Source organism: Squalius cephalus (assembly GCF_949319135.1).
Source record: "Squalius cephalus genome assembly, chromosome: 25".
Classification (NCBI taxonomy): domain Eukaryota; kingdom Metazoa; phylum Chordata; class Actinopteri; order Cypriniformes; family Leuciscidae; genus Squalius; species Squalius cephalus.
In genome coordinates this window covers 7,518,671-7,542,356 of record NC_137146.1, presented here as the reverse complement: position 1 = coordinate 7,542,356, position 23,686 = coordinate 7,518,671, and the positions used below count along the sequence as shown (strand labels likewise).

The following is a 23,686-nucleotide window of genomic DNA, read 5'->3' as shown; positions in this document are numbered from 1 at the left end:
TCACCCGCCAAGCACAATAACAGCATGAAATACTTTCTGGTTTATAATGACTCTTTTCCCCCTGGATTTTAAAGCTACAACATTGCTTTTGCACTTCTTCAATTTTGTAAATGCAGTGTTTGAAAGATGCTCACACAATAGAGCTAATTTATGCAACAAATCAGAATAAATTATGCCCCAGCTAAAAATGATCCTGAGAGAGAGGGAGGATATTATACACAGACTCACATACACCCACACAAGCTGCTGCATATAAATGTCTCCCAGTTTAATGTTCCGAAGCACTTCAGATCCACAGAACTGGAATTCTTATTCCTGCATCCAGAATTCCGATGCATTATCATTCCTCTTTGCATCAGTCAGCTCAGATTACAGCTGCCTGGCAGGGTTCAGTGAGGGAATTAAGACACCCAGTGTGGCGACAAACAGGAGAAGGTCATGCTAGTTAGTTCTGCCCACGCTGGTTCTCACTGCCAGGCTTGAGACGGGCGCTGCAGCAGAAAATAGTGTTCGTCTCACGGCTGGACTGACAGTGCTGGATAGTCAGGCAAACGCTGACCCACGACCTCTCTTGAGTTCTGAGATCCATCAGCTGTTAAGACATACACCCCTCTCCTCCTCCAAACCATGCCAACTGCTCTCTTTCTTCCTCTCATCTTCTATTTCCATCTCTCTGATTGCATGACTCACAAGCAGGTACCTAAAAAATACTGTGGTGGCAGCATGGTACAGTGATAGTATCAGATAGCAACACTTATGCGTTGATGATATGATATATATGGAGTTCCCACCTTTTAATTTTCTATGATTTTTTCAGTTGTTCATAATGATAGGATTAGGATTTTTAACAAGTTGATTGTACTATTATTTCTACAATTTCTAGCCAATGAAATATTTTCGAGCTGAGCATAACTGAAATTATTATTATTATTTTTTTTACTATTTTATTGCGTAGATATAAACGTTTTTATGGCTTTTCTGTTTTTGTTTTTCAGATATTAATTTATTTCTAGGAAGATATTGTTATTTTTGTAATAGTACCATTGAGTATCATCAATAGATTTATTAATATTTTGAATCAGATTTTATTTTTTTATATTAAATGTGTCTATATAGTTTTATTACTTTTTTATTTTACTTTTAGTTATTTTAGTACATCAAGTTACACATAATGGAAATAAGAAATTATGCCTTGGCAATTATAGCTGAAATAAAATAAGTTTAATGTTTATTTTATTTAAATAAAATGTATATTTATAGTTTTAGTTAAATTAAATTAATTAGGCTAATTAAGATATTACAAAATATATTCACTGTGATATACAATATAAATTGTATAAATAAATTGTATGTATAAATTAATGGATATGATTTTATTAACATTTTCAAATCATGAAAACTAATATCTTAAAAAGTCATAGAAATGTCTATAGTGGATATAATTTTATTACGTATATTACATTTATAATTTTAGAAGAAAAATATATTCACTAATCACTACAGAAATTTCTTTGACTTAATATTTTAAATTTAATGACTTGATTTTTAAAACTTGATAATATAACGGGTTTTGCCATGGGATCTCTGTATATACCATGAATCTGAATGAATTGAATTCATGGCAATAATTAGATGTAAATCCTTTATTTTCACTGTACTGTTTTGTGCATGTCCAAAAAAACATAGTAAATTCAAGGTACTCTTCAAGGTATTACCATAAAATATATATTCTGATATACACCACAGTACCATTTAAATAACAGAGTAAATGAATATAGTAAACAGGCAGTACCATGGTACAGTACAAAGTACCCTGGTAATACCATCTGATACCATAGTGTCGCACCTCAACTTCAAAATCTGTAACGCAATAACTAGAAAATGTCCTAATCCTACTGCGATCACAGCAAACAGCCTCTCAGACACAGTCACAGCTCAGAGATCAAAGATTCAGTCTAGAGACAGACACCTGTAATCTCCAGTCTCTAATCTAATCTCTAATGGTTTAAAAGTCAAATTATTTGGGGTCTGCAGCCTTTAGTGTGTGGAAAACTAATTCCTTACACCACCAATTTCCCTTATCACTGCTGTTCTTATTTCAAAACTTGTAACAGTATTATATTATCTATATTATAAAAAAGTATTACACAGATCTCTGGAATACTTCATTCTGACTGGTCAATTGCAACATTCTGCTGTCAAATATTTCAGTATAATAACCCTTAAACATTAAAATTGATCATTACTGGCAACTGATTTCCTCTCACAAACTCAACAATCAACTCCTGGCAACATCCTGGCAAAAGTAGTAGACTATTAAAAAAGTGTTGTGAATTAGATTTATTCAAATAGATAGTTGCATTACCATTCACTAATCTGTATTGTTTCAAACTTAATTTTAATACATAATTTTAAGATATTAATTTTCATGTTTTTTTTTTTTTTTTTTAAATGTAAAATCTATGACTTGTCTATGAAAAAACAGACTACTTTCATCTCTCTAGTATCACACTGTGGTCTCTTTCCTCTAATACAATATTGTAATTTCAACTCAAACATGATTTATTCTAAATATTTTTAACAAAAACTGGTCAGTAGCCCTATAATGAAGATGATAGTGTACAATCAACCAGTCATTATCACAAAATAAACCGCAAGTCTATGTGCCTTCATGATGGGGTCCTGATCACCCTGTCAGAATTTATTTTGCAATAACAACCAGCTGACTGAACATTATAATTACTTAAACACTTTTAGTAACCAATCAGACAGTGCTGTGAATCAAGTGAACTACACAGGTTTTATAACTAACCTTCATCATGAAATACCGACAGACTAAATCATATGTGTATGGACGTGGTGTGCTAGAATATTCGCATGCAGTCTGATTCATATATGTGGGTGTAAGAGAGAAGCAAAGCCTCTCTCTCCCCCCTTGTGGTTTTCCATGTGTGTGTACCGTTCGCAGGTACGAGACTATACAAGACTTCCTGTCACTCTGTGGTGAGTTGAGAGAGAAGAGGGTGTCCCCGGCTAGGGTGATGCCAACACAATGACGCCATAAGCCTCCTGATGCTTTGACACACAACAGCAAACTGGCAGTCTAAAAGTCAGACCCCATTAAATCAGTTCACAAAGGCTTTACGGACCTACCGGCGTCCAGCCAGGACAGCGGGCAAAAAAAGGCAAGCTTAGGGGAATTAAAAGCTTACGAATCAATGGACCCCCCAGCTCTTTTTCACACTGAACACAACAAAAACATACAGAGCAAGTACCTGAACACAACTGAGCTAACCAGTTAACCAAGCATAAGTACTAACAGATTGTTAAGTGACAGGCAGCAAATAACATTTAGAAGGAAAATAGCAAGCTGAATCAGACTATATTTAGACACAATCACAAACAAAAGGAAGAGAGCAATGCTCACCAGTTATCTTCTGCTGATGGTTTTAGTTGGGAAGCGCTGACCGGAATTCAGTCTGTTCCTTCCAGCATGGTTGCATGAGTGTGTAATGAGTGTGTGTGTGAGTGTGTGTGTTCAAGTGCAGGTACTGTAGGCTGAGGGTTGATCCTGTGTTACCATTCACTGGCAGGCTGCCCCCTCTCGCTGTCTCTCTCTCTCTTTAACTCTCTGATTCCCTCGCTTTCTGTCATGCTATCACTCGCTCTCTCTCTATCTCCCTCCCTCTTCTTCATCCTCTCTCTCTCTCTCTCCGCTCTCGAGCTGTCAGAGCCGGGCTGCTCTACCATGTGTTAGCCCACGTACAACTGCAACACACTGTGCCTACACACACACACACAGAGAGAGAGAGATCAGCTGTTGTTTCTATTACATGAACATGCTGACACACAATTTGTTAAATTACTCCTCTCCAAAATTAGTTTTTAAAAGAACAGCTCAAAGGTTTTGCAAACACTCTAGTTTTATCTAGGGCTTTATCGAGTGTGTATTGTGTGTGTTGTGGTGAACTACCCCCGCTAAGATGGTAATATTTCATCTGTTTATCTCCATTTCCCTCTCAGTTTCATGTCACAGTGGTGATATTCAAAAAACAGAGTTTCCCCTCACGGCAGATGTTCAAACTAGGCAGATTTTGTGAACAAGGCCTTTAAAAAGCATTGTAATAACATATTTTGAACAGTTTAGGTATTAAACATTTGCGCATCCTGGACATTTCACACTAAAAATATCACCCTAGCAACCACCAGAACAACATAGCATCTACATGAACATTTTTCAAAGCACTTAAGCAACCACATACTGTAGCAACACACTAGTAACCACTTAAATCATCTTAATAATAACCAGGACTGCCAACTTTTGAGTTCAGCTTTGAGTGAGATTTTGGGGGTTCGCCATTTGATTCATAAGCTTGCAATTTGATTTTGAAAAAAATCCATTCACTCCTTTGTTTTATCCTTAAAAAGCCTAAACACTCTCAATTATCAAGCCATTTGGATTTTCTTGCTCCGCCCATGACTACTGACGGAGTGTCCCATATTAGCATATTTCCGCCCTCAGCCATTTGTATACTGTCTGCCAAGGCAGCACTTTATTTTTTCTTGTCTCGACACCCCCCACAGAAGAGAGGGGTGGGGTGAGCAGTTGCTCATTATCATTTAAAGGAACACGCTGACTTTTTGGGACTTTAGCTTATTCACCGTATCCCCCAGAGTTAGATAACGTTAAGTCCATACATACCCTTCTCATCTCTGTGCATGCCGTAACTCTGTCTGACACACCCACCGCTAGCCTAGCTTAGCACAAATACTGGAGGTAAATGGCTCCAGCTAGCATACTGCTCCCAATAAGTGACAAAATAACGCCAGCATTTTCCTATTTTCCTATTTACATGTTGTGATTTGTATAGTCACAGTATGTACACATAACAAGGTCACATGAGACACAGCCATTTTCTAACCATATACATACTGGGAACTATATTCTCAGAAGGCGAAGCACTGCTACTTCTGTGGAGTGATTTACTCCAACTCTGAGCGAACTTCAGGTGCCGTGAGCAAATCACTCCACCCAAGTAGCAGTGCTTCGCCTTCTGAGAATATAATTCCCAGTATGTATACGGTTAGAAGATGGCTGTGTTTCATGTGACCTGGTTATTTGTACATGCTGTGACGATACAATTTTAACCAAAGTATGTTACAAACTTTACATGAAGACCCTAAAGAATCATACCAGCATGTGGAAAATAGGCATACGATGACCCCTTTAAGCATTTGTATCAGTAATGGGGGCCTTTTGCCCCATTCTGGTGAGCCTTTTATTGTGCACCGTTTGTCCATGTTAACAAACAACTTCAAAAAACTTGTAATACATTTTTTGTTTGTCTTGATGTAAGTAATCAACTCAACAATTTTCATGGTGATATCTAAAGGTTAACATTTTTACCCAATTCACGTAAGGAAAAGAATGAATAGGCTATATTTGGGTCTTTTTCGAAACTTTCCCCTAATGGGATTCTTCAGGACTTTTTTTTTCCTTACTCAGGACATTTTGAGGATACAAAATCAGTTGAGTTTGCTTCTGTTGCAATTTGTTCAACCTTTTTTTCATAAAATGACAGGACTAATATCCAGGGACCAAAATGTCATAGATCTCCCTAGCAACCACTTAGAATATCCTAGCAACTGCATTGTAATGTACAATAGTTGTGGGTGGTTGCCATAGAGTATCTATGAGGTTGCTAAGGTTATTCATTTAGCAGATGCTTGTACCCAACACAACTACAAATGATGAAATACAACAAAGCAAGAAACAATTCTAGTTGTGTTCTTGTTTTAAGTGTTTGCCAAGGTGAAATGTGATATTCTTTTCCCAAGATATCGCCATTCTAGGAGTGTTGTGTATTTGCTTCAGGTAGCCTACTTAAATCCCCATCACAAAATCTAGCACCCTAGCAACTACCAGAACAACATACTAACTAGCTGGGCCTGGGCGATATATCGCATGACATTGTTAGGCGCATCTCGTCAGTAAAGCCGGTTCCTTGATTAGTAGTAAATCGCCATCACCTGCTTTCAGATGCAGCGGCATTCACTAAAGAGCCGTAATTAACTGACAAGCTGAGCCATATCGCATTAATTATCGCAGGCGATACGTCCGCGATATTAATGCGATATGGCTCAGCTTGTCAGTTAACTACGGCTCTTTGTAGTGAATGCCGCTCCATCTGAAAGCAGGTGATGGCGATTTACTACTAATCAAGGAACCTGCTTTACTGACGAGATGCGCCTAACAATGTCATGCGATATATCGCCCAGCCTAACAACATTGAAACATTTTAAAAACACTCAGCAATCACATAGCAAGATAGTAGTTTGTGGTTGCCAGGATGTTGCTATTGTGTTCAGCACATTGCTCATCAGTTGCTAGGATGTTCTGAGTGGTTTTTAGGGTGACCCAGGATATTCTGGTCCCTAGATACAGTTTGTCTCTCTCCGTAAAATCCACTTTTTTTTCTAGTTTAATATCGCTGTTCTAGAAGTGTTGCCTATTTTCTCCAGGTAGACTAATCAAATCCCCATCACAAAATCAAGCACCATAGCAACCACCAGAACAACATAGTAACAAAATAGAAGCATTCTAAAAACACTCAGAACACTGCATAGCAACATGGATGGATGCCAGGGCGTTGCTATGTGGTGGTGTTCTGAATGTTTCAGCACATTGCTAAATAGTTGCTATGATGTTCTAAGTGAGTGCTGATACATGTATATGATATCCCGGTTCCTAGATACCACTTTGCTCCCTCCTTTAATGTAAGTCCAGTTTTTCTAGTTTAATATCACTGTTCTGGAAGTGTTGCCTTTTTGCTCCAAGACTACACAAATCCCCATGACCATTCTTATTGTAATTAACTTGATGAGCTCCGAGCTCATTATTTCTATATTGCTCTGTCCCCCAGCAGGAATCACATTCTCATTATTGCCCAGATTAATCAAATTGCACACTGTATGTGTGTTCAATCATGCCACACTTGTGAAATTAAACTAAATAATGCTTCGGATGATCGGATGTAATTCCTAATGTATATAGCTAGGCAAATGTGTGCTAGATTTTGAGATCTGCTGTGTCGTGTGGCACGTGCTTTCACTCTACATTCACGAATCAGCAGCCTGGAGCTTGTACAAAAGTGTCCATGGCAACGGGCTGATCCCATGCCAAGTTATTTGGTCCTAGCACACTAAAGATAGACCCACGCAGCACACGCGGGAAAGACTGCACTGCATGAGATTTCCAAACCATCAGCACCTGTACCTCATACTGTAAAAAAAACACAAACAAGACGCTTACGCTGAAGGAAACAGGAGACAGGCTGCTACTTATAACATAAAATACCATGGTATGACAATATCTGATTGTATAACCATGATACTTTGATAAGTAGCATGATTACCACAGTCATATACCATTGTATTTAAAATGGTACTCTTACTTGATGTTAGCCATGCTTACAAAATAGTACAGTGGATGTACCATGGTAAAGTGATGGTATCAGATGGTATATGGTACTCTTAAATAAACCATGGTACTATGTAATATGGTATTTATTTACATATTTCCAAGAATATTCATAATAAACCATGGTAGTCCCACAGTACTAGTACCATGCACTTTTTGTGAGGGACTAAAATATTACTATATTATTTATATACCAGAAATTACCAGGTTCTAAAAGCCATGGTACTATCATGATACCATGAACAAAAAGAACATGGAAATGCTATGGTACTTGCTGTAAGTGATATTTCAAGCACTGTACAATTGTAATAATTATATACCATGGCATTTAAATATGGTCTCTAAAGTACCTCAAATACTACCAAAGAAACAAGATATTACCATGGGGCCATGTTTAAAAACCATAATACTATGGTAAATACAGATGTTGTGTTGTGTTTTCATGTTTTGGGACTTTCCATATAGAGATAATGATTTTTACACTGTACAAACTGAATAGCCTATCCTTGTACACTAACTCTACCCCTAAACCTACCCATCACTGAAAACTTAGGATGATTTATAAGCTGTTATCCTCATGGGGACCAAAAAATGTCCCCACAAGGACAAGTATTTCAGATTTTGTCCCCATAATGTAGGGTTTACCAGGACACACACACACACACACACACACACACTAAGGGGACAGCTTGCAGAGTGAACAGAAATGTGGGACATTGCTGCTGGCTACGCATCGTACAACACCATCGCAGCCTGCCACATTCCCGCTGGCTCTCTAATGAACGGAAACCCAGGGCGAATCTGTCACCAGAACGCTGTCCTGTAAAATATGGAGCCAAGCTGCCTACACACAGTCTGTCATATAAGAGAGGAATTAATCCATGTAAAAGAAAACTGTACATCCATTTGAACATCTGAGAAATGCAGACCTTTTATGAATCTGTCAGTTCCAGATGCAGTTGTGATGTTAAGGATTCAATTCTGCTGAACCCCCGAATGACAGCTTGACATCTTTGAAGCACCGGTCAATGTTTGTTTGTTGGAGATAGTGATAGTCTCTCTTTCACAACCCTGCAGGAGAGCAATAGAGAGGAGGGGGGGGGGGGGGGGGGGGGGGGGGGGGGGGAGGAAGAGAGATCATAAACTCTTTTGTGAATGACATAACAACAGGATGCTATAGACAGAAAGATAGATAGACAGATAGATAGACAGACAGATAGATAGACAGATAGATAGATAGACAGATAGATAGATAGACAGATAGACAGACAGATAGATAGATAGATAGATAGATAGATAGATAGATAGATAGATAGATAGATAGATAGATAGATAGATAGATAGATAGATAGATAGATAGATAGATGCAGCGAGTGGTAAAACTGAAGTGTCTTCCTCTGATCCATTAGAGCGTCTTTCCCTCATCAGCAACACAAAGAGTCTGTCAGAGCGCTGGAGTGACTCTGATCTCCCACAAACACCCACAATGCTCTCCTGATCTCACTGAACTGTCAGTCACAAAGGGAACACAATTCAATGGTACTTTTGCTTGATTATAGAAGTGTAGTTATTTATGTTCACACTAACTGTTAAAAATTTTCAGTCTGTAAGATTTTTGGAAGAAGTCTTATATTCTTACTCACCAAGGCTGCATTTATTTGATCAAAAATACAGTAAAAGCAGTAACATTGTGAAACATTATTATAATTCTTTCATTTAAATAAATGTTTTCTATTTGAATATCTGAAATCTGATTAATTCCTGTGATGCAAAGCTGAATTTTCAGCATCATTACTCCGGTCTTCGGTGTCACATGATCCTTCAGAAATCATTCTAATATGCTGATTTTCTGCTAAACATTTTTTTTTATTATTATTATTATCAATATTGAAAATGGAAACTGCTACTTTTTCAGGATTATTTGATAAAAAGAAAATTAAAAAGAAAAGGATTTATTTGAAATACAAATATTTTGTAACAATAAATGTATTTACTGTCACTTTTGATCAATAATGCATCATTACTACTGAATAAAATATTAATAATTTCTTTCAGAAAAAGTAATACACATACCTTAGATTTCACTGTGCAACAGCACTTCTTTCGGCCTGCAGGGAGATCTGTCTGCTTTAGTGTGTTCATAACTTCAATATTATGATATTGTAGAGCAAGAACTCTTGAATCCGTGTGTGTGGATGTGAAAAAGAGTTTGAATGAGAAGACAGAGTTAACCTTTACTGTGAGCTTTGCGTGAATAAACGACAAAACAGCTGCTGATGATGATGAGAACTTAACCTTGCTGTAGATTTCAATACACGCCATATCCTATAAATCCACTTATCTGTGCCTTATTTTAAATGCTTTTGGCTGGAAGTCACCTGATATGTAACAGACTCATTAAGTACCTTTGTGTATAGAGCAGTTTCCCCATGTTTCCAGTGCACAAATTGTGTAAAACTTCCTGAAAAAGACACAGGAACATATGAATCGCATTAGGAGTCACAATGGCACATACATATGCCACATGTTCTTTATAGAGTTAGTATGTTTTATGATCATGAAATCCTACAACGACCCAGCTGTCAGCTGTAGCCCAATTCTCCATTCTGGTTCTGTTTTTGTTGCCATGGCAGCCAGAAAGCCCATAGTGAGAGGAGGAGCAGAACATGAACCTTTCATTTCTATGTTCTAACAAAAATAACTAGAGTTTGTTTTACTGAGCAAAATGTGAGTCATGAATGGTGCCACAATAATGCTGTGGATGGTTGCAAGGTGAGATTCGATTCCAAAAATAATTGATTCATCGATTTCGAGGCATTGGAGTTCGATGGAATCGCCTAAACTGAAGGGCCTGACATGTCCGAGCATAACTGTCCATTACCTCAATTACCAAACTGTTACACATCCCAGAAGAACAGTAGTGGAATTTGATCCAGGGACTTGAATCTTTGACTGTTTACCTAAAGACTTCCACAGTTAAAGTGATAGTTCACGCAAAAAGGAAAATTCTGTGATCATTTACTCACCCTCAAATTGTTCCAAACTTGTATGGATTTCTTTCTTCTGCTGAACACAAGAGAAGATATTTTGAAGAATGTTTGTACCCAAACAGTTGTGGGGCAACATTGACATTGACTTCCATAGTTTTGTTGTTGTTGTTGTTTCATACTATGGAAGTCAATGGTACCCCTACACCATTTGGTTACAAACATTCTTCAAAATATCTTCGTGTTTAGCAAAACAAAGAAACTTATACCGGCCTAGAACAACCTGAGGGTAAGTAAATGATGATAGAAATTAAATTTTTGAGTGAACTATCCCTTTAAGCCAGCAGGTGGCGACGAGTGAACGTCTTAAAAAAGTTGATTTCCTCAAAAGAATCGTTCAAAAACTCCAAGCTGTTCACAACCACAAGCTTATTTTAACAAGTTTTATCCATTATAATTATTCACGAATTTGAATCAATCTAAATCAACTCAATGTATCTATCTGAAAACCCTCAATGCTCACAATCTTGCCCTCCCAGTGCAACGGTCGGTGACAATTCTGTGAAATAACCTTTCTGTCGATATCTACAAAGTAGGCTATACGTTTTTAAGAGGTGTATGTTGCCTAATATGAATTGCATTAAAAAATTATGTTAATATTGCTTATATAGTAGGCTAGGCCTAGATATCCACGCAGAAACTATAATTTACTTAAACCATTTCATAGCATGCTTAAATATGTTCCAACCCGTATCTCGTCGTAAATAACCAAAACAATCTCCCACCTGTGCTGGATTTACTGACTTGGCTTTACTGGTGCCAGATCTGGTGTGTGGTGGGATTTGGAGCTAAAGGCCTGAATGTAATGGCTGGAATCAATGGTTTATAGAGGGAAGTGAATCTCTGGCAAGGGTGCTAGCATTCTCCAGCCTGATATGAGGGTAGCATTCCTCCTGTGTGAAATCACTTTGCACTGAATCAATAGGCTATGTATTTTTACTGTAATCATCTCTGATATGTTTGATCAAGAGCCATGTTTCTGTTATGGAAAGTTTATTGAAAGGTTCTCTATCAATCAATAACTTATGTGCACATCAAGGTCTAAGTCTTTGATTAGTCAGTGAAGGAGGCTGAAGATGCTTTATACACTCATGTTACATACACATCCATCTCATTAATGAAATCCAAAATTATTATTATTAATTTTGCAAGATTATAGTGTTGGTGCACCAAATAAAAACATTTAAAATATCAACTCCCCATAAGGCTAAATGGTTAATCTTACTTTAAGTGTGAGGCATTTCACTATGAGAAATTTACAAACTGTTTTAGAAATACATTTTAAAGGGATATTTTACCCAAAAATGAAAATTGCCATTCGCTCGCCCTCATGTGAGGGTGCTTTCAGAACTTTCTTCTGTGGAACACAAAAAAATAATTTGAAAAAAGTCTGTTTTTGTCCATTCAATGGAAGTCACTGGTCACCAAACCAGTTTGGTTATCAACATTTAACAGATTTAGAACAGGTTTTTTTAGTGGATCATCCCCTTAATTTCACTGGTTAAAAGCAGTTTAACTAGCCAATCAATTGCTAATCTGTCAAATAACTAACTCTACACATACAAAAACACTCAAAGAGACATTCCCACTAAAGGAACATAAGTGCTTAGCTCAAGTGCAAAATGGAAGTAATTCATGGCCTGTAAGAATCAAACCAACAACTTTTCCAGCCCAGGGGTGCATTTCCCAAAATGAACGTTAGTCAAATTTGTTTGCAATTTCCATTGAGCTCTGTTGGTAACGACAGAAATTGTGACCATAGTTGGCTTTGGGAAATGCACCCCTGATCTTAAAATCTAATAGATCCCCTTCAAGCTGTCTGAATCTTTGTATAAAACTCTTTTGTTGACAATGTTGGCTAATGTTAAGTTCTAAAGAGTTTTAAAGTAGTAACAAAATTATTTATAGGTTTCTGTATACATTCTTTAACCAATTCGGTTCCCAAATCTTTTTAGATTCTGTTTAATAAAATAAAGCTTAATGAAGAAATCTGAAGAGAAGAAATAAAATGGATGAGAATGGCACCCAGTATATTTGATAAAAATACACTGAACTTAAGCAAGGCAGTGGACAGGGCTTCATTTTTAAAAGATACTTCTGTGAAGAACTGGCCTGCAGTATTATAAATTCAGTTCTCTTTAGAAAAGACTAAACAAACCACCTAAAAAAACTTACATTTTGCTCATTTAACAGAGGAAGGTAGCATCATACATTTTGAACCAGCTCCATATGCAGATGTGTGTTGTTTTATGGTGCGTAATTTTAAACACCTTTAACCTTATTTTAATTATTCTCAGGTAAGGTAAAGTAAGTCAAATCTGTCCTAAATAATAAGCATTTGAATTTCCATACTTACAATATTTAGATCACAGAAGACTTCTCCGTGGTCAGTTCAGCTCAATCTTTTGTAAAACAGAGACTTATGGCAGGCGAGCTTCTTAATTTCAATTATTTATATTTTTTATTAAATACAGATTAACTAGTTTACATCAAATGTATTAATATATAAAATAAAAATAAAAGTAAATCAAAACCAAATAATTTACAAGCTTCTAACTTCATGAGGCACAATGGCAAGGCATCTATGGAGAGGCCATCCTTGGTGAATCAGCCTCTGACTGGACATGTCATTCCAGCTCTTTTTAAAGTCCATCAACTTTTTGACATCTTCAGAAATCTCCTCCTGGAAACTCCCTAAAACTTTTTCATTGGTAATACCCTAGGACCTGGTTATTTAAAGCCTTTGCCTCTCCGTCCTCCTTCTTCTGGACCTTCTCTTCATCGCTACATCCTCTGTGTCTCGTCCGCAACACATAGACCAGAGATGGGCAACTTCGGTCCTGGAGGGCCACTGTCCTGCAGAGTTTATCTCCAACCCTACTCAAACACACCTGAACAAGCTAATCAGCTTGTTAGGATAATTAGAAAGCTACAGGCAGGTGAGTTTTATCAGGGTTGGAGCTAAACCCTGCAGGACAGTGGCCCTCCAGGACTGAAGTTGCCCATCCCTGACATAGACGGTAATGCTTTGTCACAGTGTTGTGTTATGTTCCCTGGTGTCCACTAGAGGTCCCCTTCCCCCACGGTGTCATTCTCATTAGGAACTGCATTTCCCACAATCCTTGTCTGCACTCATCACTGTTCATTGTACCCAGCTGTTCCCCATCATGATTGTTAGTTCTGTGTGTATTTATACCCTGTCTGTTTTAGTGTTTGTTACGGAGTCCTTGTTTCGTCACACCACTTTGAGGTCTGTTTTCCGCTCTGTCTTGCCTGGATTGCTTTATGGATTTTGACCCCTGCCTGGACTGTTTATGAATTACGGATTTCCCTATTAAATTACATACTGCACTATTGGATCTTCCTGTGTTTCCTTGAGTGTGGATCGTGACATGCTTGCATTTTTCTTCTTTCTTTGGCAAAGCTCTTTCTAATACATTTTCAATTTCTCTCTACTCTGCCATATGCTTAATAAATGCTTACAACATTCAGTGTGGTATGTTTTTCTTTATAAACCATTTTCTCAAATAATTTTACAACAATTTCAGTGTTTTTCTTTATAAACCATTTTCTCAATAAATGACAATGATTATTATTACAAGTGTTTTACAGTATATAACACTTTCTTAATAAATTGTTTAACAACAACTTATGGTACCTTTCATTATAAAACCACTTTTTAATACAGTTACAATTGTGGTTTACTATGACCCATAAGTACTTCATATACCAAAAGGCATAATTGGAATAGAATAATTGCATATTTCACAACAGTGTGCTGTAAAGAATGTAATCTTTAGCCAAGGTCTGAAGAATGATGCGATTACTCATCTTTATCAGGCTTGTAGATGGACAGGGTTCTGGCTGAGGGGTCGGTGGCCTTGATCCAGCGGGGCATCCAGTAATGTGGCGTCCAGTCGCTGCGGCCGGGGTACTTCTTCTCAAAGACCTGCCTTATGTAGAAGCCTTCTTTGGTTTTAGGGGGGTTGAAAGGGAACAGCTTATCAGCCTTCTCCAACTGAGAGTCGTTCACCTGAAGGAGAAAAGATAGATTAAAGGATACACACCGTGTACTGTGCACATCCATGACATCATAGTCTGTGTGTTCATGTGTAGTACCTCAGACTCGATGTGCTCCTGCAGGCTTGCATACCAGGATTTCTTCAAGGATGTCATACCATCACTGAAGGCCTCTTTCCTTCTCCGGAGAATCTTATCTGGGATAAGATTCATCCCTTTAAACGATTCCCTCAGGAGATGCTTCTCCACACCATTCTGCTCCAATCAAACAAGTTATTCAGTCAGATTACAAAAAACACTAATATAATATTTGAAAAGCAAAAGCAATACCAATAAATTAAGCATCACTAACATTATTGCTCATATTTGGGGTTTTGGTTTTTGCATTACACTTCAGACCAGGCACCGTAACTGATGTGGGAACAGACACATTTTAGACTGACATGAGGAAGGATAAATCACTGAATTGTGAGGTGTCAGGACTCACCTTCGGTGCTCTCATCTCTGCAGGCAGAGAGAGGTAGTATGCGGTGAATCTGTGGTCCAGGAAAGGCACTCTCAGCTCCAGTCTAGTGGAAAAGGTTTGACGTCACAAACAGTGGAAATCACCAAGTTACAGTGGGAAGGGAAGAGAAGGAAGGGGTATTTTGTCTTACCCGTGTGCAGCCGTGGTTCTGTACATTTACATTTACATTTACATTTATTCATTTAGCAGACGCTTTTATCCAAAGCGACTTACAAATGAGAACAATAGAAGCAGTTAAACTAGCAGTAGGACAACAAAATGCAAGTGCTATGACCCTTCTCAGTTTAAATAAACGCTTTTTTTTTTTTTTTTTTTTTTTTTTTTTTTTTTAGTAGAACAGAATAGAGTAGTAGAGAGAAAGTGTTAGTATTACTGGATCAAGTGCTGTCGAAAAAGAAGTGTCTTCAGCCGTTTCTTAAAAGTGGCTATGGACTCAGCCGCTCTGGTTGAGTTCGGCAGATCATTCCACCAGCAGGGAACAGTCATGGTAAAGGTCCGAGAAAGAGATTTTGTGCCTCTTTGAGATGGCACCACAAGACGCCGTTCACTTGCAGAGCGCAAGTTCCTGGAAGGCACATAAGTCTGAAGTAAAGAGTTAAAGTAAAAGGGAGCAGAACCAGTGGTTGTTCTGTAGGCAAACGTCAGTGACTTGAATTTGATGCGAGCGGCAACTGGCAACCAGTGCAGTTTTGTGAGGAGAGGAGTGACATGTGCCCTTTTCGGCTCGTTAAAGACCACTCTAGCTGCGGCGTTCTGGATCAGTTGCAGAGGTTTGACTGTGCAAGCTGGAAGACCAGCCAGGAGAGCGTTGCAATAGTCAAGTCTGGATAAAACAAGCGCTTGGACAAGGAGTTGAGTAGCATGTTCTGATAGGAAGGGTCTGATCCTCCTAATGTTGTACAAGGCAAATCTACATGACCGGGCAGTTCTTGCAATGTGGTCTGTGAAGTTCAATTGATCATCAATTACCACACCAAGGTTCCTGGCTGATCTAGATGGAGTTATGGATGACGAGTCTAGCTGAATGGTGAAGTTGTGGTGAAGTGTTGGGTTGGCCGGGACCACGAGTAGCTCTGTCTTCGCAAGGTTTAGTTGAAGGTGGTGGTCCTTCATCCAGCCAGAAATGTCTGTCAGGCAGGCTGAGATACGATCAGCTACCGTCGGATCGTCGGGCTGGAATGAGAGGTAGAGTTGTGTGTCATCAGCGTAGCAGTGATAGGAAAAACCATGTTTCTGAATCACAGATCCTAGTGATGTCATGTAGATGGAGAAGAGAAGTGGTCCAAGCACTGAGCCCTGAGGCACTCCAGTAGCTAGATGTTGTGTCTTAGACACCTCACCCCTCCACGAAACCCTAAAGGACCTACCTGAGAGGTATGACTTGAACCATTGGAGTGCGGTTCCCGAGATGCCCTTCGTCTTTAGGATTGACAGGAGGATCTGGTGGTTAACTGTGTCAAAGGCAGCAGACAGATCCAGCAGGATGAGAACTGAGGATTTGGAGGCTGCTCTTGCCAGTCTCAGAGCTTCAATTACTGAGAGCAGGGCCGTCTCAGTTGAGTGTCCGCTTTTGAAACCAGATTGATTGTTGTCCAAGAGGTTGTTCTGTGTAAGGAAGGAAGAGATCTGGTTGAAAACAACTCGCTCAAGTGTTTTCGCGACGAATGGAAGGAGAGATACTGGTCTGTAATTCTCCAGATGTGCTGGATTTAGAGTGGGTTTCTTAAGCAGTGGGGTTACACGAGCCTGCTTAAATGCTGTGGGAAAGGTACCAGTGTGAAGAGAGGTGTTTATGATGTGTGTGAGTGTGGGTACAACTGAGGATGAAATGGCTTGAAGTAGGTTAGTGGGAATAGGATCAAGCGGACAGGTGGTAGGGCGATTGGAAAGGAGGAGATTGGAGACTTCTGTCTCTGAGAGTAGAGAGAAGGAGGGTAGAGAGTGCGTGTTAGCTGGAAAAGTGTGTGTGTCAATTTGTGGATTGCTAAATTGGCCGCTGATGGAGGTTGTTTTATTTATAAAGAATGTAGCAAAATCGTCAGCATTTAGTGTTGATGAAGGAGGAGGAGGAGGAGGGTTGAGAAGAGAGGAGAAGGTTTTGAAAAGCATGCGAGAGTCTGAAGAATTGTTAATTTTGTTGTGATAGTAAGTCATTTTAGCAGTAGAGATATTATCAGAGAAGGAAGAGAGGAGGGACTGATAAAGACCAAGATCAGTAGGATCTTTTGATTTGCGCCACTTCCTCTCTGCACCCCTAAGTTTCGAACGATGTTCCCGGAGAACATCAGATAACCAGGGGGCAGAGGGTGTGGCGCGGGCTGGCCTGGAGGAAAGGGGGCAGAAGGTGTCCAAGCAGGATGTTAAAGTGGAGAAAAGATTATCAGTTGCACTGTTAGTATCTAGTGTTGAAAGCTGATCAGGTGGAGGAAGTGTGGATGAGACCAGAGAGGATAGACGAGAGGGTGAGAGTGAGCGTAGGTTTCGCCGAAAAGTGACCTGTGGAGGAGTGTGTGTTGTGTTCCGTGGCAGGTTGATGTTGAGAGTGAGGAGGAAGTGATCTGAGGTGTGCAGTGGAGTGACCAGTGTATGGTCAGTGGAGCAGTAGCGTGTGTAGATAAGGTCCAATATATTACCTGATCTGTGAGTAGTCGCAGTAGATACTCGCTTGAGGTCAAATGAGGCAAGCATAGTGTGGAAATCAGCAGCCTGAGGTTTTTCTAGGTGGATGTTGAAGTCTCCAAGAACAACGAGAGGAGTACCATCCTCAGGGAAGGACGAGAGTAGCACATCAAGCTCTTCCAAGAAACTGCCGAGCTGCCCTGGGGGACGATATACAACTACAAAATGGATATTAATAGGGCTAGTGATAGTAATTGAATGTGATTCAAAAGAGCTGTTGTCACACAGAGTTAGTAAATGATCAAATTTCCAATCTTTTGAGATGAGCAGACCAGTACCACCACCCCTTCCAGTCAGGCGAGGGGTGTGTGAGAAAGTGAATTTAGTGGAGAGGGCAGCTGGTGTGGCAGTGTCCTCTGGTCTGATCCAGGTCTCAGTCAGGGCCAGTAGACTGAGACCCAAATGACTAGAAATAGATGTAATGAAATCAGCTTTGTTTACAGCGGACTGGCAATTCCAGAGACCAATAGGAAAAGAGAATATAGTACTAGAAGACACCGGAAAAGTACGCAGGTTGTTAGGATTGGACTGCCTCTGACGTGTGACATTTGATTTACGTGTGTTAGTAATAGTAGGGATTTGAAAACACATAGTGTAAGGTCACAAACAAATAGATCAGATGAAAAAGTTGTGTAGACGAGAAAGTAAAGGAATAAATAGGGAAAATTAATACTCAAGTGCCTTGTTGGTGTCCTTGCTCGGTGGAGTCGCACAGGTAGAGTCGTTGGTCTTTACACTCTTCGGTCTTAACACGATGAGGGCTTCACACGAGGGCTGCCGCGACCGCTGCCGCGGTGCACTAACCAATTTTATACACACCTAATACCTCTTTATTGAATACAGCAGGTCCCGCCCTCCTGTTTAGTCAAGCGAAACTAACCAGTCACGACGCACAAACAAAGTCACACGTGCGTTTTTACCATAGTAAAAACACGGTAAAACACACTTCCTAGCAACACAGCCGCGCTAAAATCTACTGGGAAAAGTAAACACTCACAGACTGCTGATCTCTCCTGTTGTTCGACTGCTTCTTCTGATAAGTACTAGCAGTTTCTTAGAATACTGCTAGTACTTCTGTCCGCTCTCAGCACATCAAACAGATAAAGCTCTTTCAGCAGACGTACACTCTCCTCAGCGCCCGCTTTAGGGGACGGCGCCTAATTCAAAGTCACAAATTCAGCAGAATCCAAGTCTGAAGATACAGCTAACAATGCATGACAAGACACTAATGTCCCCCATGACCACAGTGAAGTCCCTCTTAACATGTCTGAATGTCATTGAATTACATTATAAAACTACACAAATGTTATTACACCTTTTCTCAGAACCAGTTTTATTTGAGCATTTTTAAGCGTAGCTTTTTTTATACATTTGGAGTTGACAGTAAAAACCTAGAACATAAATGACATGTACCTTATGAAAGTAGATATATCCTTGTGTCAGCTCATCAGAACCATCACCTGAGAAAATCACAACGCTGTCTGTCTTCTCACGGATGTACTTTGATATCAGGTACATCCCTGCATAGAAAAAACAAAAACAAATCACTGAATACAAATCTTTTTCTGAAAAGCACTGTTGCCACCTAGTGGCTATATGCTGAGTTAGGAAATTCATATTGCTGAAGCAAATTATGCAAAAATATAAAAATATTTTTGGTCATACAGATAATACATTATTCAAAAAAATAATGCATCATTTGAAATTGTAATTGTGCACTTGCAATAACAATAAAATGTCAAACTTTTGTAAAATAAAGAAAACAAACAGGATGCTCTTTCTGCCATTTCGGTCTCAGCTTGTCGAAATAAACCGAAACTCAGTGTATACTTGCCTCACAGACATGAGAAATGCATCTATAGAAAGCTTGAAATGTCTACTTTTAAATGAATCAATTCAAATGGAAAGCAAATATTCTCAGATTATGTGATCCATATGAAAAATGCATATAGACAACCACTACTGAGATGAGTCAGCATCATTGACTTAAATCTCTACATCCGAAAACACAATTTTATCAATAAATTATTAAAATGTTCAGACAGTCTCCTTGCTGTTTTTTATAACACATTCATAATCAGTGTGCTACAGCAAGCATGAGCATGTGTGCACAATTGCTGATACACTATTTTATATATAGGCAATTAAAGGATCATTATTGATTTATACCATATAAATCATCATTACGGTTTAATTCATGTAACTTTTGGCACTCTAGCGGAAAATAAACAAAACGGCATCTTGTGGAAGAACATAGTCAGAGCGACTTCTCTCCGTTTATGTCTATGATGAGTCACGCAGATACTGGGCTACAATAGTCCAAATATAAACATTTGTTATTCAGGATAAGACAAAAACATGGTTTGGAAAATGGATTCATGATGTACTCACTAAATATATACATTTTGTACATTTTTGAACACAAATGTTACATATTGCAGCTTTAAACATGCGATCAGTCAACTAATTAAACAAACTACTAGTCGACTATATATATAATTACTCGCGAGTAGCCCTAGTTCCTTCTACTCCTATAATTAGTCTGAGCTCCTGTACTCACCAACAGAGGCACGCACAGTGGTGATGTCAAAACTCTCCAAGTGAAAGATGACTTCATCCAACGCGCGAATACCCTCCTCAGGCGTGAACTTCACCTCATGGTGTTCGCTGCCAATGTAGGCTGCCACCTGCCACACAACACCAGTTAAAACCAACTTGATCTGCTACTAAATACTCAAAACCACATATGGCATGTGATTCAACTGATTTTTAAACTGGAAGAACAAAACGATCCAAAAAACGATGATCCTCTTTTGCCTCTATAATAAAAATTAGACCATTGATGTGCAAGCGGTTCATATCTGTTACTGGAAGCATCTCAAAAATGTGTTTTAGACTCTCATGGCCCTTTAAACCACAGAACTTTTATTTTGGTGGTTTTATCCAAACATAAACCAGTACTGTATATGCACACATATTTCATCGTGTCTTCTTCAAATGAAATGTCCAAATAAGCTCACTGATACAGCGGTACATCTAATGATGAACAATGACACAGTGAATTATAACACAAAAGACAATGACGTTGACCAAAAATTTGAAGAATGGTCAAAAAAAATTATGCCTTTAAAATGACGTTGAGACTGTAGTGCACATAAATGTATTAGACATTTTAAATGTTCTTCCTCATTTTTCATTTAGACCAATAGCTCTAGAAAGTTATAATGCTGATTTGTTGATATTTCTAAAACCCTATTTTAAAGTCCCCATGAAATCAAAATTGACCCTATTTACTTTGTTAGCGCATATTGCTAGTCTTGTGGTGAACAATTAATCCGTGCAAGTAAATATAATTTTTTTTTTTTTTTACCATGGTAATCTTTAATCAAAATGTGAAAAGTTACTTCCGGTCTGGAATGGCGTCTTTTTCTGATGACGTAGGTTTGACGGCTTGGTTTGAAAACGCTTAACCACTCCCCTCAAACCGTTAGTCTGCTATGAGCGAGCGATTGAGAGGAGGAGCGCTAAGTAAAACCCTGCCCTCTGTTCAATATTCCGTTTCACTTGGAAGTACGTCATCACACTGGAGAAAAGTCGTTTGCAACTTCCGGTTCACGGGGACTTTAATTTGTTAATAATAGTTGATAGTAGTCTCTAATGATACAATACAAACCCTATGAGTTTGTTGTCATAGGGTTATATTTTTAAAATACATAATGATGCCCCCTACTCTTTTTTTTCTCTGCTCATTAATATTCATTTGTTTGTATAATGAGCATCTTGTAGATCTGTGTATTATTGGTTGTTTTTTCCCCTCTTCTCACCCGCTACACTCCCACTTTTCCACAGCTTTACAAACCATTTCTTGAGCTTTTTTTCAAATCTGAGGTGTGAACCATCAGTAATAAAACAGGGGGGTTTGAGTCCACGTTAAAGTACAGGCAGAAAGCCATTGCAAAGTTTAAAAAGGTAAAAGTAAAAGGTTAATGCTTTTACTTTTGCTCTTAAAATGCATCAGATTGAAAAATGTACACAATTTTCTTCAGAAACTAAATTTTTCCCTGTAGAATCCAAGAATTGTATTAAACCTTCGATATTTCTAAGGTATTTTATCGAGGTTAGAAATTCCACAATCATGACAACACTAGCATATAATGCTTTTAAGTCAACACAAAATGCATAGAAATGCACTATCCAAAGAGAGTGCAGCACATGTTCAGGCTATAGAAGCATAAAGTGCATATGATATGCTGAATGTACAGTGTCACTTACCTTGCGGGCAGCAAGAAGATCTGGGCTGTCATCTGCACCAATGGCAAAAGTTTGAATGGGATACTGAAGCTCTTCTTTGGCCAGTTTCACGAGTGTCGCGGCAACCAGACTGGAATCGAGACCACCTGGAAATAAAACCATCATGGATAGGGTGAATGTAATAAAAAAGTCAGAGTAACAAACCCACTTAAAGCAAATAACAGAAAGAGCAGCACAGGCACCTGAGAGGAGGCAGCCGATTCTTCTTTGACCCATCAAGCGTTTCTTTACAGCATTTTCAAACAGGATCCTAATGTTGCTCTTGACCGTCTCCAATTCAAAGCCTGATGACAAGGGAGAGATTCAGTTCTCTATAGTTTTGATTGATGGTACAGTAAATGGTGGTGTAAGCAGATGTATATTACAGGGAGGTTCTAGAAGTAACTCTTACATTCATCTGTTCCATAGATATTTAACTCTATTAAACTGGTTGTGTTGGCGGCGACACAAACCAAGCTGTATTCACGTTACCGTAACTCTTCAACTGTTAGCACCATCAAAATCATTCAAATTGCTCCTGACAGTAGACAACATGCGCTTTTAGGCAACATATGGCTCATTACAGTCATTTCCATCAGCAAATTACAGCAGCTTTCTGGGAAAGCGAGAAGAAAGGATTTGAACGGAGAGACAGGTTAGGGAGTTTTGGATTGCAGAAGAAAATAAAAGAAAAACAAAAACATGGCAAAGGAGGAGTATAAAGAACAAGAGGCGATTGGGATGATTTTTGATGATACTTGGAAAGAGGGTCACACAAAAACTCAGTTTCAGTGTCACACAAAGCTATCAAATGGCTTCAGAACATGTGAAATAGAAATGCACAAATAATCTGGACTACTTTTACGTCACTATATGACATCTACCTGTGCCAAGGCCCTGAAGGTTGTTATAGGAGGCATGTTTAGGTTCCTCTGTGCAGCAGTGGAAGCGCTCCATCTGAACAGACTTGACTTTTCCATTCGGCTTCAAGTAAAACTCCTCAAAGTGTCCTGGGGGGAAGGGGGTGATCTCTGCAGGGGTGGACATGGAGTGTGTGATCTCTGTCAAACCTGTTTGGATTAAATCACAGTGAACCATGAATATTTTATTTTGGCAGAAAACCTCAGCTTCTCTTTTGGATTAGAAGCACTTCTCATCACAAGTTTGGGAAGATGGTTGCCACATGTTGTGTTCCTAAATGTAACCCAAACTCAGAGCAGATGTAGAGATGTGTTTGAGTGGAGCAGCATTTACTGTGAACCAAGCCACTCTGAAACACTGAAAACACCAGATGATGAGCTCGAGGTACGTAAAAGAACAGTGCCGTGCTTCACCCTGAAACGTGCAGCACAAACATTAGGGCTGCTCTCGACTAAAGGTTTTTCTGATCGACCTGTAGTCGTTCATTTTAAGCAATTAGAAAAATAAACTTTCCTCCATTTCTTGGGATCAAATAGACGGAGGAGCCTTTGCTTGCTGATATTCTGGTCTATAACTCCTCCTAAAACTTCCCGCTCCCCTGTATCCTGCTCTTCTATTGGCTGTAGGTCATCGCCAATGTAATTTCCAGTCAGAACACATTCACACAGCAGGATTTTGAATTACAAACAGGTCCAAATATTTAGCACGCCAAATATCTCACAG

General features: G+C 38.9%; 3 protein-coding genes and 1 long non-coding RNA gene across 11 annotated transcripts in view; 1 reads left to right on the top strand and 3 right to left on the bottom strand.

Annotated features, from left to right (window-relative positions):
- Nucleotides 1–23,686, bottom strand: part of palmdb (palmdelphin b) — a 145,694-nt gene that overhangs the window by 23,562 nt on the left and 98,446 nt on the right. Inside the window, exon 2 of the mRNA XM_079863363.1 lies at nt 3,428–3,711. The gene's annotated coding sequence lies outside the window, so the exon portion shown is untranslated. The remainder of the gene's footprint in view (nt 1–3,427; nt 3,712–23,686) is intronic.
- LOC307153743 (asparagine synthetase [glutamine-hydrolyzing]-like) overlaps nt 13,970–23,686 on the bottom strand; it is a 35,961-nt gene continuing 26,244 nt past the window's right edge. For 3 of the 8 annotated variants that reach the window (XR_013820196.1, XR_013820198.1, XR_013820199.1), the window contains exons 16-24: nt 22,927–23,112; nt 22,246–22,347; nt 22,025–22,149; nt 20,313–20,439; nt 19,166–19,272; nt 18,816–18,909; nt 15,035–15,116; nt 14,647–14,802; nt 14,495–14,560 (exon numbers count right to left, since the gene is read on the bottom strand). Coding sequence is in view for 4 of the 8 variants with exons in the window: in XM_079863355.1 (XP_079719481.1) it covers nt 14,351–14,560; nt 14,647–14,802; nt 15,035–15,116; nt 15,204–15,225; nt 18,831–18,909; nt 19,166–19,272; nt 20,313–20,439; nt 22,025–22,149; nt 22,246–22,347; nt 22,927–23,112 (1,196 nt within the window). In the remaining 4 variants the exon portion in view is untranslated. Of the gene's footprint in view, nt 14,561–14,646; nt 14,803–15,034; nt 15,117–15,203; nt 15,226–18,530; nt 18,910–19,165; nt 19,273–20,312; nt 20,440–22,024; nt 22,150–22,245; nt 22,348–22,926; nt 23,113–23,686 lie in introns of those variants that run through there. The other 5 variants (XM_079863356.1, XM_079863358.1, XM_079863355.1 and 2 more) reach the window with 4 other exon arrangements.
- The window catches only part of LOC307153757, a 68,223-nt gene continuing 59,759 nt past the window's right edge, over nt 15,223–23,686 (top strand). The window contains exon 1 of the long non-coding RNA XR_013820203.1: nt 15,223–17,717. This is a non-coding gene — a long non-coding RNA (uncharacterized lncRNA). The remainder of the gene's footprint in view (nt 17,718–23,686) is intronic.
- On the bottom strand, nt 15,404–18,343 carry LOC307153748 (uncharacterized protein; the record flags this gene model as incomplete). Its single annotated transcript, XM_079863366.1, has 2 exons — nt 15,404–16,246; nt 16,441–18,343. The coding sequence occupies 2 exons, from the start codon at nt 18,341–18,343 to the stop codon at nt 16,224–16,226; spliced, it is 1,926 nt and encodes a 641-aa protein (XP_079719492.1). The 3' UTR covers nt 15,404–16,223.